This window comes from Dendropsophus ebraccatus, chromosome 8 (genome assembly GCF_027789765.1).
Source record: "Dendropsophus ebraccatus isolate aDenEbr1 chromosome 8, aDenEbr1.pat, whole genome shotgun sequence".
Taxonomy (NCBI): Eukaryota; Metazoa; Chordata; class Amphibia; order Anura; family Hylidae; genus Dendropsophus; species Dendropsophus ebraccatus.
This window is the reverse complement of record NC_091461.1, coordinates 16561492-16577424: the sequence shown is the minus strand read 5'-3', so window position 1 is coordinate 16577424 and position 15933 is coordinate 16561492. Positions and strand designations below refer to the sequence as shown.

The 15933-nt window shown below is 45.2% G+C and overlaps 1 protein-coding gene across 2 annotated transcripts in view; it reads left to right on the top strand.

Moving 5' to 3' along the window:
• The window catches only part of SCNN1A (sodium channel epithelial 1 subunit alpha), a 71737-nt gene that overhangs the window by 4107 nt on the left and 51697 nt on the right, over positions 1–15933 (top strand). Inside the window, exons 2-3 of one of the 2 annotated variants that reach the window (XM_069979932.1) lie at positions 8353–8661; positions 11854–12115. In XM_069979932.1, the coding sequence (XP_069836033.1) occupies positions 8354–8661; positions 11854–12115 (570 nt within the window). In that variant the 5' untranslated portion in view covers position 8353. Of the gene's footprint in view, positions 1–8352; positions 8662–11853; positions 12116–15933 lie in introns of those variants that run through there. The other variant, XM_069979933.1, reaches the window with a different exon arrangement.

Sequence of the window (15933 nt, the reverse complement as noted above, 5' to 3'; positions counted from 1 at the left end):
CAGTCGCCGGACGCGCACTGCTATTACACGTAGCCGTGCGCGGTCGGCGCCCAACGAAAATAGGTCCAAACCTATATCAACGATCAGCCAATGATCGTTGTCATCGGCTGATCGTTGTATTTATTACATGGAGCGATAATCGACCGAATCGGGCCTATTCGTCCGATTATCGTTCCATGTAATAGTACCCTTACTAGGGTATTTGAAAGTTGTTTCTCTAAAACTGGAAAACCCCTTTAAGATGCACTTATTTCTCATCCTAAAATTTTCAATGTTTTTACAATTATAAAGGGGTTCCGTTAATTGAATGGGGCTGAGCCTCAATGCTAAACACGTCATGGACAAGCATGGAAGAAGAGTACATAATGTTTCTGATTCTGATCAACCCCTTTAACCTGGTGATGAGTTTTACAAGAACACTTCTAGCACATTATAGAGGAGGTGATTCAGCTCTCGTGTGTTGACTTTGTGTAGCAGACCTGCTGCAATATTGAGAAATCACCTGTGACATTCCAGTCATTGTGTCGCGATCATTTATGACCCCTTAGCATAAGTGTAGGACAAGCCCTGGAGCCCGGTCACTGCTCTATGGGAAAATGGTCAACAAAGGAGCACTTGTGAGATCCGTCCATGAGATAAAGCTCCGGCTGTGTAATCTAGAGACTCGGCTCAGTGATCCGGGAAGGTTATTTTGGCTGTTGTATATCATTTCTATGACGTAAGAAACACCTGTAACTGGAAGGTGCTGGGCCACAATGCAAAAGCCCCTTGTGCCATATGTCCCCCATCGTGTGCCATCTAGAATTCTGAAGTCATCATATGTAGGAGAGAAGACTTGAGGCTCCCTCAGGCAAAACGTCCCTGTTCCACCGGTATCTCACACTCCTTTTTGCTATTTCTGCCCAGAAAGCTTTGGTTAAGGAATGCGCATAAAGTTAAGAAATATCTTAAGAAAAAACGTATAATGAAGCTCCTTCTACGTCCCAATGCTTGTTCATAAAGGGTCAATGTTGCCTCTGAATATCTGATGACTTTCTCCCTTGTTCGCTTATGTTCTTGCTGTCTGCAGATTCAGTGCACCAAGTTTATACGACGATATCAACCATCGTGGAACCCAATGTAGTTGCCTTCATGGCCCTTGTGAAAGACCCGTATATAGAAGCCTTTTCATACAAAGCTACTATTGTTTCGATCCGCATGATGAGGAAGACCTCATGATGGTCTTCAAGCGTAGAAAGAAATTTAGAGATGAGCTAACATCAAGCACTCTTGGGTACGTCCTAGTCCGATATGTCTATGATTCCAACTTCTCCAGGCAGGAGGAGACGAATTCTGAACGTTAGGGCACGGACGTCCCCAAGCATGCTCAAGGTTCACTCATCTCTAGTTACTCTATATCTTTTCTTGTAAGGTAAACTGATGTTTAACCATGGGATATGGGACCCTTGAAAGAAAAAATTGGTTGCCCTCTATGATGCACTAAGAATTCTATGATATATCTTCATAACTTTTCTAATACCCATGTTTAGGAGCACCAAAGAGCAAACAGTAGTGTCTACTTCAAAAAATAGAATCAGGGCATAGCTAAGGTCTCAAAAAGCCCCGGTGCAAAAGTTCAGCTTTTATCTGACATCATACTCATGAGGTCTTTATGTTCCTCTTACGATATTTAAATTGAAACCGATGGTCTTCTTGGAAACAGTAGGGGTAACATGGCGTTGTATGTTCCTCCAAGCCTCCATAGGTTTCCTAGGTTCTTCTGGACAGCCTTAAAACCCACAAAGACCTCTTACTGGCAGAACTTTTGGTTTCCCTGCCCATGGTTGTAATATGAGACATCTTGATAAGGAACGTACAGGCCACCAAATACACCCTAACCATACAACCAGTAATGTGATGCCATGAGGAAGAGAAGTCAACTTCACATATAATCTACTTGTCAACATGCTGAGTATTGTGCGGGTACGGGAACTGTCAACAGAGCATTGCAAGGCGTCCATCCACGGAGTATGACACCTTTGCCAGGAGTGAGGGATCGGGATACGTACGTAAAAGAAATCAGATGGTGCCTCTGTTTATAGACTGCAATCATGCTTGTTATTGGCATCAACATATCCCGCTATGCTACACACAGATTGCAACACCAGTCCCTGGCCCCAAGCGAAATTTCCTATCTCATCTGGTTAGATTAAAACCAACCACCCCAGCTCTCCAGTATGGAGCCACTAATGTTCTTTAATGACATGATTGTACTGTTTGAACAACCTTTTTGAATTTTTTTGTGTTCTTCAAAAAAAGGGATACTGCCAAGAGAGATGAAGTTTATACTTCATAAAACATGAAGTATAGAGGTCCTCCTTGTTAAGCACAGATGAGCTGGGTCCTTCGGGATAGCAGATCTTTTCTTATACTGCACACAGTGCCCCCGCAGGAGAGATTAAGTATTACACTTTTCTCACTGAAATCAGTAGCTTGTACATCTAATTCACAAAGGTGCTTGGTCCTCCAAAGCTGGATGAAGAACATGAACGAGGACCACCTCTATTTACTCCACATTCCTTTTCGCTGACTTATGGAGGGGCAGAGGTCATTGTAGATCTGAATAGTAATAAGTAGAGCTATTTCTTGAACACAAGGAGCTTTGATCTCTCATTTAGAAAACAGTAGGACATGGTTGTGTGAAGACGCTTCTTAGGACCCACAAGGTCATGGTGAACATGCTCAGAAACTAACTGTCCCATTTTCCTCTATGGCGGGATCATGACTGAGACTTCTGACAGCGCAAAACATGCCATTTTCAGGTGGTGACAGCAAACATGGGCACCTTTATGGCTATGAATAGTCCTCTTAAATATATGTTCCTGCTGGAAGAACGAGCAGAAAATAAGCTCGTACTCACATGTTGCAGTAAGTTTTTGCCATGATTTTTGCAAAATCGCAGCAAACCTCGACCACAACAGGTAACAGCGCCACATAAATATGCCAGATGGTCGGTATTGTTCCCACATGGACAGTCTCAGGGAAATCATATATCATTTTAGGCCTAGTGGTCCAATTATGGCTCAGTCGACAGCTCTCTCTCCTGACCCCAAATCAGGGACTGGCTGGCAAGTTTTAGCCTAGGGGGCAAGCACACGGCACTGGCCCATGAGTCACGGCCAATCACTAGGGTACATTTGCCCCCCCGTACACTATACAGGGGCAAATGATACCACTATACCATGACCACATAATGACTAACACCACCATACTGTATACAATACACTATATACAGACCATTTATACCTCTAAACAGTCAGCATATTATAGCACAGATACTATACATCCAGTGACTCACAAGTGACCTCTTCTCTGAATTGGCGTCTTCCTCTTCTGTTGTCTTCCCCACTTGGCCCAGGCCGTCATGATGACTTCTTATGGTCACAAGCCATCCCCACAGAATCTGTCGGACGCACATCTTAGGCTCTTCACTTTTTTAATACCACCTACCCACCTCTATACAAGCAACTAGTTACTCCCCCACCATAGTGCCCCATATGGTAGGTTATGCCCCCACAGTACTCTATATAGTAGCCAGTCCCCCCACAGAACCCCATATAGTATCCAATCCCCCAATAGTGCCCCATATAGTATCCAATACCCCCCCAATAGTGCCCCATATAGTTTCTAATACCCCCCAATAGTGTCCCATATAGTATCCAATACCCCCCAATAGTGCCCCATATAGTATCCAGATCACAGGAGACCGTGCGCTGCTGTGAAAGGAGCTGCAGCCGCAGCGATGCCCATTCCCAAAGTGTCTGTCGGCGGGCGGCCTCCGTTTGACAGCACAGCGGCAGTCAGCCAACTCGCACCTCAGCCTGGCTGCGGCCCTCTAGTTTATTGGGGGAACCGGCCACAGTGGCATATGCCCCCCTGCCCAGCCCGTCACTGCCCCAAATACACATGGAGACTCGTCGAGCATGGATGTGTTTTGGGTAAATGGCATGGGAAGAAGCTGCTGTCAGACACCTTCTAGTGGGGCCCTCAAAACAAATGAATGGGGCAGCTGAAATCCAACATGTCCGTCCCAACATCTGAACACCCCCATACGTATTGGGAGGTCAGTCAATCCTGCACCCTGCATCTGGTTTGACTGTGGAGCTGTATAATGGATATCCGAGAGCTCCAAGACAGCTCCAAGATCGATGTTCTCATCTATGATGCAGTAGATGTGTTATGTTTGTTCTCAAAGGGTGTCCCTTACCTGGATGGGGATATTCTGGTTTATAGGAACCATAATGTTTGTACAATACATGATACTTGACCTCGTTGTTGCTGTAGAGGAAGAAGAGGATGTAGTTGAACTGTTGGCTGGTGGTCTATATCAATGGCACTTCATTTCGTGGCCTGTTACAGATGTTGCTTTGTGACCCAGGAGTTTCAGGCTTTTTCTATAGACTGGATGGTTCTCTCCGATCACATGGATGTGTCTATTGTCTGGCAGGTATAAGACGTCTGACAGCGGAGCCCTTCATATAATAACATCTATAAATAAACTAATAATATATTTGGTCTCCACACTAAGAACACCAAGTCATGGCGGGGTGATTCATGGCTTATAACCTGCCCATCCACTTATTGTAATTACTATATAGAGGATGCCGCCTTTCATCACATGGAACATTTAATCCTGCATCTAAATGTATTTAGTAATATCCCTGATGACAAACACTATAGCTGCCATGGCAACGTCTCCAAGGGTTGTCACCCAGCCATCCTGCAGGGGTACAGGATCTGGGAATGTATTGCTGCGTAAGTGGGAAGGTTGGTCCAACCAAAAATGGTGGAACTTAAAGGGGTTGTTCACCAATTTTTTTCTATTTTTTTTTTAAATCAACTGGTGCCAGAAAGTGCCAGACATTTGTAATTTAGTTCTATTAAAAAATGTTGCCGTCTTCCAGTACTTATTCGCTGCTGTATGTCCTGCAGGAAGTGATGTATTCTTTTTAGTCTGGAGAGCAGGAAAGGTTTTCTATGGGGATTTGCCACTGCTCTGGACAGTTCCTTGGGCCTATAGTCAGTACAGTTTTTTTTTATAGTCAGATAGGCGGGATCATTTGTTTCAATAGTCAGCTAGGCGGGATCATTATTGAAAAAAGAGGTGTGAATTATAGACTTAAGGCATGTAACTAGAAGTGTCATAATCACATCCCCGGGAACATGATATATCCCCCCTTAGCGTCCTAACCACTCCCAAAGAGTCTAATAATCACACCCCCTTTTTGCAGTACAGTTCCCACCCTTTTGACTATTTAACGGGGTAGTCCGGCGGGGGGGCATTTTTTTTCTGACACCGGGGAGTAGGTGGCACGATCCGTTTCAAGTCCGCTCAGATCCCGCCTCTGTCACTGACTGGCTGAGCGGACCTAAGACGTATCGTCTTGGGCCCGCGTCAGACACCAGGAAGCGGCTGGGGACCGGAGCGCCGCAATGCGGGACCCGCCGCTGGAACCGGAGAGGTGAGTGGACGTCGTTTCCCTCAGCCACCTCCTCCCCAGTCCCAGGAAAAAATGCCTCCCCCCCGCCGGAGTACCCCTTTAATGTAAAATACAGATAATCAACCAGATAGTAAAATCCCTATATCTCAGGTACAGAGGGGCGAGCAAGAATGTAAATACACAGTTAGAATCACAGAACATAAGGTTATTCATGAGATAGGGGATAGCAAGCTGATTATAGGGGTCTGACTGCTGGGACCACCACTAATTTCTAGAATAGGGACACAACGTCCCTGGAATGGAGGGTGTGTACCACGCATGTATGGCCCACACTCCTTTCATTCTCTATGTGGCTATTGAACATTACCAAGTTAAGGGCTTAGCAATGTTCAATGACCCCATTGACCCCAATGAATCCTTCATTACGGGGGACAATTTGTGGGGGTCCTCGAGGTCAGAAGTAAGAACCCAACCAACCAAATTGTTATCCCTTGTGCCATAGATGGGCTTTTTTATGTTTTTTTCTTGCACAGGAGACATATAAAATGATATGATAACATTCCTACTTCCACCAACAGGAGGACCTTAGCAGTTAAAGGGGCTGTCTCCAAACGAAATGCTCTATTAGGAAAGTGGAGGTTCTATTCTGGGGGGAAGCTGTTTGCTAGAGATGTTGGAAGCAGGACCTAGGATAATTGGCTTCCTAAAGGCATTGTATCTGATAAAACCCTGTTAGATGGGATCTGTATTAATATGGATGCAATACGCGCCCTCTAGTGGTGGCTGAAGATAGCCAAAATGTCATCATTTAACTGCAGAGCTATATAAGGGGGATCTGAAAAAGAGACATGAAGCCCTAAAACTTATGAATTTAAATGTTAAAAATGCTGGACCTCCAATGAAAGAGGTGTTTCCAAGCCCCAGAAGTGCTAAGGGCTGTAACGCCTCCTTGCTCCCAGTCCCATCACTGTCCTTGCAGGATTCAGCCTCCAAATCTTGTTCCTGAGCTGTTGTTTCTGATTTGTGCAAGATATGCAAACAAGGCTTGAACCCTAGCTGACTGTTAATTAAGCAGGGATAGGAGGGGGAGTGAGGAGGTGTTACCACTTACCACTTCAGGGGCCCAGGAAAGCTTCTTTGGCACTGAGAATAAGAGCATTCTGGCAGCACAGACAGATATACAATGGGCACCATGCATCTCCTTGATGCAACAGTTATCTAACAGTGTCAGCAGTATGGAATTGAATTACAGCTGACAGATTTCCTTCAGATTTGATGGCAGGAATAGTGTGGACACTTTTCTATTCTTGGCTAACATACACCAAGCTCCGTTGGCGACACCGTTTCCCATTCCACAATAGATCTGGCATTATGTTGTAGCTGTGGCTTTGAAGAGCAGCCATGATGCCGATAAGTCTAATTGTGGTGTCCCACCATGGGTGTTGCTCGTAGTTACACCCTTCGCAAAAGCCTGTACTTATTGTAAGTGGTGATGAAGTAGTGATAAAGTTTCGCCACAAGATGTCGCCATTGTAAGGGTGTATACCTAATGGATGCACAGCTGCAGAACTGTAAGGGTTATTGTTTATTCGTATGTTAAATGGATCTGTAGACCAATGAGCGTGTTGTCTTCTTCTGTCCTATCACATCTCTCTTTACTTCTTCTGTATGCACTCTTCTACCATACACAGCACACCTTATAGGGACTGTTGATAGGAAGTCACATGGGTAGTGGAAGTGTAGAGGCAGTCCTAGTTAGGTTCCTGTACAGTAGGGAAGCAGAGACGGACAGATGCAGTTAACCTTTTCTTCTTAAGTAACTCCACTCGACACTATGCAGTGTTAAACAAGTCAGAGATCATCTCAACCAATGCCGTGGACAAGGAGAGTCACAGTGCAGGACAGATCTGGATAGAGAAAATTTGCTAGAAGCCTATGAACTCTATCTCGCAGCGCGGGTGTCAGCAGGGAACCCTCAGCATTCCGCTCATCCCAGGTAACAAGGTCTGGGGCTTGTGTCACCCACTAGGACGGGTCCCCCGTCACTGGTAGGGCAATAGGTGGTTCATGCCGACAAGAGTCGATGCACGGGCACAAGTATTCTCTCTTTCTTCTCAAGTATTCTTCTACCTCATCCTCCAACATTCCGGCAGAGCACAGTACTAATTGGGTTGGGACTCTCACAACATCCTCCTTTCTACTCCTCTGACTTTATACTCGAAGCACGCAACTCAGACCACACGACTGTAGTACTGCTTCTGCGCTCACTACAGATCCGAATCCTAACTTATTAAGTGCCTTATTGAGTGTGAAGCATCATTTCAAGGCAAAGCTGTATGATTTGCTGTACACCAGTGTTTTAAAGTAAACAGCTCTTATTTATGATAAAGAGACTCTGTGATTCCTCACCCCGCACCAACACAGTAGACACACACTCCTTGGGACATCTCCCCTTTCTGTGGGTGGCAGTGCCAATAGTCCGGGTGGGTCAACAATCCACTCTCGACCACCGTGACTACAACCCAAGGGACCTTGCAACATCCCGCTAGGTCATTGACCATAGGGGAACAAGGTATAACTGGCCCTCTAAAATAAAACCAGGTCTGCCAGTATACCTGTGTGCCCACATCATCATTGGGTCCGGCTATATCTTGGCCAACCACTATAGAACTGGTGTCGCACTTTACCATCTAGCAAGTGACCGGCCGCACCTCCTCCATACCACCGGAGGGGTACTCCACAGAATGACACATAACCGACCAGGGTCTGGATGTTGCAGATCTGATAGAAGTTATACAAAGAGTCTGTATTATGATGTGTGAATTGTGCTTTATTGTTTTGCGTTTTTCTCTTTTGTGCTTGTTTTTTCCAGGATGTCTTCAGAGGAGAAAAAGAGAAAGGAAGGCCTCATCGAGTTCTATTCCTCATACCGGGAGCTCTTTGAGTTCTTCTGTAACAACACAACCATTCATGGTGCCATCCGGCTGGTATGTTCCCGTAACAACCGCATGAAAACCGCTTTTTGGCTGGTCTTGTTCCTGGTCACCTTTGGACTCATGTACTGGCAGTTTGGGCTTCTCTTTGGCCAGTACTTTAGTTACCCAGTCAGCATCACTGTAAATGTCAATTCGGACAAATTGCTTTTTCCGGCTGTGACCGTGTGCACCCTGAACCCCTACAGGTGAGGACAAGGACATGGCTGTGTAGCCTATCTCAGGGTGGTAGTGAAATAGGTGAAACATAGGTGCCGCAACTATGTCAGCCCCATCACATATCTCCAAGAACCATTGAAAAACCCGCAATACAAATACAATAATGTCATACAAAGCCAACCATAGCAGTGCAATATAGCAGTGTCAGTCACAGCAGTTCCCATATACAAAATGCCAACCTTAGCAGTTCCCATATAGTATTGTCTTCCATAGTAGTTCCAATATAGCATTGTCTTCCATAGCAGTTGCCATATAGCAGTGTCTTCCATAGCAGTTCCCATATAGCAGTGTCTTCCATGGTAGTTCCCATATAGTAGCGTCACCCTTGGCAGTTGCCTTAGAGCAATGCCACACACAGTAATGTCGGGCATAGCAGTACCCATATATTAACAGCTACAAATGTATTTCATTCATGTATATAGCGATTTGTCCATTCTTACCTTTCCCTTACATACATTAAGGAAAGGAATTTTCTGTGACAGCTTTTCACCATAAGATCCGGACATGTTGTCACAGTAGCCGTCATGTGGATAGCAATCTCCTGTCATAGACTTACAGAGTGTTCACACCCACCAGGAAAAGTTCACGACCTGCTGTAAAAAGCTGGTGAGATGTATCACTAAGGGCCCTATTCCACCGGCCGAGTATCGTTCAGATTATTGTTAAATCGTTCGAATCTAAACGATAATCGTTTGGTTGAATAGCAGTTAACGATTAACGACCGAATGATAAATCGTTGATCGTTTAATAAGACCTGGACCTATTTTTATCGTTGCTCGTTCGCAAATCGTTTGCATTGAATAAGAAGTCGTTCGGTCGTTCGTAGTAGTGACGAGCGCAATAGCGACGACAAGACGACCGCAAGAACGATCATAAGTAATGATTATATTTCCATGTAAATAGTTTGGATCGTTTATCGTTAACGATTATGCGAACGATAATCATCCGGTGGAATAGGGCCCTAAGGCTACGTTCACATCAGCGTTTGACCATCCGGCACCATTCCGTCTTCCTTTTCCATTTTGGAGTAAGCAAAACGGAAACTGGCGGATCCGTTAAAATCCCCATAGATTCCCATGATACATTAGTGTGCTCCGTTTCCCCTAATTGTGCTCAGTTTGCATGCAATCCGTTCAAGATCCGTTGTTTTGAACGGAGAAAAAAATAGTGTTTGTAGTATTTTTCTTTCCGTTTAAAAAAACGGATTACGAACGGAAAGTGCACTTCCTTTTTTTTTTCCATTGTAGTCAATGAGGACGGATCTAAAACAGAAGGCATTTCCGTTCACATCCGTTTGTTTTCATCCGTTTTTGCACTGAGCATGCGCAGAAGCAGCAAGAAACCAAAGAAGAAAAATAAACTGATAAAAAAACGGATGATGACTGATGTACAAAAGTCATTTTTATAAGCCAAAATGCAAACAGACCATTAAAAAAAGATGAATTTTTTGCAATTAGTTTGCATCAGTCTTGTCTTTCAGTATTTGGTGCGACCTCCTTGTGCGGCAATGATGGCATCTAAACGTTTCCAGTAATTGTTGATCAGTCCTGGATACCACTTGGAGGAATTGTTGCCCCTTCATCTATACAAAACAGCTTCAGCTCTGCTATGTTGGTGGTTTCCTCCCATGAGCTGCTCTCTTCCGATCCTTCCACAACATCTCTAGGAGATTAGGGTCAGGGCTTGGACTTGGTTATTCCAAAACGTTAACCGTATTCTTCTTTATCCGTTTATTCTTCTTTATCTTTATGGTGGAATGACTGGTGTACTGAGGGTCATAGCCTTGGTGCTCATTTAAACCAAACAGCTCTATTTCGGTCATATCCATCCAAAAAACATACACTAGCCTTCTGCCTCGTCCAGATGATCATTAACAAACTGCAGATGGGCAGCAATGTTCATTTCGGTGTCCAGTGGCTTTCTCTTTGCAGTCTTGCCATGCTCTCCATTGTTGATCAGTGCCTTTCTGATGGTGGACAACAACATTAACTAGAGGCTGTCCGTGTGTGGGGGGGAGGTGCAGACAGGAGGTGCAGGTGGCAGCCACTTGTGGCAGTGCGTGATCTTGCTTTCACAGTCCTTGGGGGGGATGGTGCAGGCGGGAGGTGTAGGTGGCGACCACTTGTCACAGTGTCTAATCTTGCAGTCACTGTCTGGGGGGGGGGGGATGGTGCCAGAAGGAGGTGCCGGCAGGGCCCACTAGTGGCAGTGCCTGATCTTGCTGTCACTGTCGGGAGGAGCGTTGGGGGGGTACAGGCGAGAGGTGCAGTTGGTGGCCCCACCGAAAACCTACGCCAGCTGAGGACTGGAGTAGGTTTTCGGCGTACATTTGGGCGGAACGGATGGTAAATCGCGCGGACTCCGTTCCGCCCACTACACGCCCCCTTTCCGCCCCCCTGGCGTACTCGTTGGAAAGTGGCGATTTGCGAATATTTTATTCGCAAATCGGCCATTTGTGAATAAAAAAATATACGCAAGTCGGCACTTTCCGCCGAAAATCATCTGTTCGCCGGATGACACATGTGGCCCTCTGTGTTTTGCTGATGGGGCCCAGTCCCCCCTGCCCCATGGGCCCCATAGCAGTTGCAAGGTCTGCCTCCATGGTAGCTACATCACTAGTTTCACAAACATTCAAGCACCACTGTATACACATACTGTATATGTAGCAGGGATATGCCGATAGTCCAGGAGGTCTCATGTAGATATTTGAACCCTATGATAGCACTATGTTATGTAGTAGTCTGACTGGCACTAGATCATAGATTATATTGGCTTGTGCCCTGTGTCCCCCTATACTGCAATTCAGTGTACAAATAACTACAGTATATATAGTTTTATACAATACTAGTAACAGTGCCATGTATCCCATGCAGCTGTTTACATATTAATGCCATCCAATAATAATACATTGGCCAGCGCCTTAATAACAGTGCCATGCAATATAAATACCATCATAGGGTGTGAAAAATAATGGCGTCATACAGTGACCACATAGCAGCTCTATGTATCAATTAAGCTAATGACACTGATATACAACATGTAAACAATACAGCTATACCAATAATATTAGGTTACCTGGTGGTCACACACCTCTAAGGCCGGCCCTGTCAATGTGGTTGGTGAACATAGCTAAAGTTATTTGGGTTTGTCTTTATTCTCAGATACCCGGCTATAATGGATGACCTGGAACAACTGGATAGAGAAACACAGGAGACTCTCTATACTCTCTATGGGTATACCACTCCCGAGGTCCAAGGAGCCCCTACGAATAGGAGGAGACGTGAAGCTAAAGAAAAACTCCCTCACCCCCTGGAAAAAATACCTATCGAAGAAAATCATCATAGACAAGTCAGAAGTGCACCAGCAAATGATAGCGAGGTGCTGGAAGTCAAACGACGAGACTGGAACTTTGGATTTAAGCTGGTAGGACTGTATAGAATAACTGTGACTGCAGGTTACCCCTATGTACACCAAAGATGATAGAAAACACAGAGGCTTAAAAATGTTCCTGCTCCAAAACCCTTCTACTGCCCCTCTTTCTTTAACTTCTCTTGTAATACCAGGGATTGCCCAGGAGTGCCTGATCTAGAGAGTGTGATCTAGTTTGCCTGACCTAGAGTGTGATCTTGTGTGCCTGATCTAGAGAGTATGATCTAGTGTGCCTGATCTAGAGAGTGTGATCTAGTGTGCCTGATCTAGAAAGTGTGATCTAGTTTGCCTGACCTAGAGTGTGATCTTGTGTGCCTGATCTAGAGAGTATGATCTAGTGTGCCTGATCTAGAGAGTGTGATCTAGTGTGCCTGATCTAGAGAGTGTGATCTAGTGTGCCTGATCTAGAGAGTGTGATCTAGATCTCACCTGATCTAGAGAAGGTGATCTTGAGTGCCTGATTTAATAAATGTGATCTGACATGCCTTATCTAGAGAGTGTGACCTAGTGTGCCTGATCTAATGAATGTGATCTAGTGTGCATGATCTAGCAAGTGTGATCTTGAGTGCTTGATCTAATGCATATGATCTAGTATGCCTGATCTAGAGTGTAATCTAGTGTGCCTTATCTGGTGAGTCTGACCTAGAGAGAGTGATATAGAGCAGTGCTTCTCAAACTTTTTCTACTGGAGCCTCACCCAACAGACCAAGGCAATGCCTGGGCCTCACCAGACTGACCAAGAGGGTGCCTGGGCCTCACCATCTGTGATGAAAGTCCATTTAAAAGCTGAAAATAATGCTAGGGCTACCTTTCCCCCATCTCCCAAGCTCTATATAGTAATAAAGCAAGTACAAAATAAATGAATAATGTTGCTAAAATGGAGATTCTTGCAAACAGCATAAGGACTGTGCAGATCATAGTTAATTTTGTGAAAACTGGCTCCCCAGCTGGGCCTCACCAACAACTAGGGGGCGCCTCACAGTTTGAGAAGCACTGATTAGCTAGAGTGCTTGATCTAATGAAAGTGATCTAGTGTGCCTATGTTAATGAATGTGATCTACTGTGCCTGATCTAGAGAGTGTTATCTATTGTGTCTGATCTAGAGAGTGTGATCCAGTGTGTCTTATCTAGGGAGTGTGATCCAGTGTGCCTTATGCAGGGAAAGTGATCTTGTGTGCCTGATCTAATGAGTGATCTAGTGTGCCTGATCTAGAGAGTGTGATCTTGTGTGCATTATGTAGAGAAAGTGATATAGTATGTCTGATCTAATGAGTGTGATCCAGCCCAGTGTACCTTATCTATAGCATGAGTCTCCAATCTGTGGCCCTCCAGCTGTTGCAAAACTACAATTCCCAACATGCCCAGACAGCTAAAGCTTTAGATTTGGCTGTCCACTCATGATGGGAAATGTATTGCAACAGCTGGAGGGCCGCAGGTTGGAGACCCATGATCTAGAGAGTGTGTTCTAGAGTGGCTGATCTAGAGTACCCAATCTAGACAGCCTAACTAGAGTGTTTAATCTATAGTTTGCCATATAAAGTGCTGAAAAGTCCTGAAATGTCATATATGTCACTCTAAGGTCTCTTAGGACTGTGTCCAGTTGTATTACTCTTAACTAGAGTTGAGTGAACCTGGAGCATGCTCGGGATTGTCTGAACCTGAGCGTGTGGCATTTGATTACTGGTGGCTGAGGAAGTCTGTTGCAGCCCTAGGAAGTCCTGGAAAACATGGATACAGCCAGCGGCCTATGGTTGTATCCAAGTTTTCCAGGCAGCCTTAGGGCCCTATTCCACAGGAGCAATAATCAGACGAATCTGACCCATTTGGCCCGATTAGGCTGATTTTCGCTCCATGGAATAGAGAGAACGATCCACCGATGATCGTGTAATCGTCTGATCGTTCATTTAGGTTCAGACCTAAAATTGTCGTTCGCCACCAGCGCATCGCTACAGTTGAATAGCGGTGCGTGGCGGCGACCGACGATTCCAGCAGAACCATACATTACCTGTCCGGGCTGCAGGTCTTCTTCTCCCGGTCCCGCGTGGCAGCATCGGCTTCGGAGCGGGGCTGTCTGAACTGACAGACCGCTAAGCCAATCACTGGCCGGGACCACCGCGCCCAGTGATTGGCTAAGCGCTCTGTCAGTTCAGACAGCCCCGCTCGAAGCTGCTGCGGGGGAAGAAGACCTGCGCCCGGACAGGTAATGTATGAAGCAAGGGCTGCCAGGACATCGGTAATGATGTCCCTGCAGCCCTTGTTTCACGATCATCAGGGCCATGGAATAGGCCCAGTAAACGAGCACGGATCTAGCAGATCGGCGCTCATTTATGTCGTTGCTCGTCCGGTGGAATAGGACACTTAGGGCTGTATCCAACTTCTGCAGCCACTGATAATTAAATGCTGCACGCTCTGATTCAGACAAACCCGAGCGTGCACGATGGTCGCTCAACTCTACTCTCAACCAATTCCCAGGTTTTTCCGATCATAGTCATCATCATTGTCTTTATCATCTCCGGAATCCCCCTTAGTCCTGCAGTCTATGTACTATATGTGTCCTGTATTGCTGCTTGTTACTGCTGCTATTGTTGGCTACTATGACGCAGAACAATATCTTATATTTAGATGACACTAGCAGCAATTAGAAGCATGCAGGACAATGCATTCTCTCCTGGTTGGACTATCTTACAGCTATATCTATGATTCATCCATTAGGTCATCACTGTCTGTGACTCACACCTATAATCCCTCATGATTGGCTCTGCTACAGGAAGTACTGCCTGCAAGGCATTATGGGAAGCCAGCCAAGCCCTGGGTCATACAGTATGACCTTCCCTTATTCTTATTTCTAGAATGTATTTTGAGCAAATTGTCCAATTTACTTAAAGTGTCACTGTCATTTAATTTTTTTTTTTTTTTTTTGCAGAAACTTTGTAATTGAGTTTATTTGCCGAAAAATGCATTTTTATTGAGAAAGCAGTTTGAAGCTCTCCCCTCTGTCTTCATGGTTTTCAATGGAGAGGGGAGGGGTGGAATGAGATGAGGCACCAAAACAGGACAAGAAAGAGTTAATTTACAGCTACATCACTGGGCTATTTCCTCTGAAATCAGCACTGACCTCTCTGACCTCTGAATACCGTCTTTTATACAGCTCCCACTGTGTAATCCTTTGTTCTCTGCTCTCTACTGGTGACTAATCTCCCTCCTCCCCCCTCCCCTCTTCATAGAGTAGGCAGGGCTTAACTGATGTAAACTAGTCGAGATTTCCTAATAATGAGCAGTGAATGAGAGAGAATGAGAGAGAGGGGCTGGGGAAAGTCTTCTTGAATGCAGATAATGGCATATTTGCCTAATAAACCCAATTACAAAGTTTCTTAAAAGTTTCGCCTGGACTATTGATTTCTCCAAAATAAAAAATGAAATGGCAGTGACACTTTAAAAAGATTTGCTAAAATCTAAACAATACAGGATACAGGTTGGAGTTCAACCCCTGGGACCTCCAACTTTATGGGCCTCATGAGTAAAATGCTCAGCTAACTTTATGGAGCCCATAGAGATGAATAGTGCAGCAGAGCATAGGGTCAACCCCCACTCCAGGGACACAGGACCCCATCATCGGACCTCCACCAATCAGAGTCTCCAACTCTATCCTGCGGTACTCCAGCAAAAAGGGTGTCAAATTGCCAGGGATGTGTAATTTACTTCTATTAAATAATCTCCAGTCTCCCAGTATTTATCAGCTGCTGTATGTCCTGCAGGAAGTGGTGTATTCTTCCCACTCTGACACAGTGCTCTCTGCTGTCACCTCTGTCCAT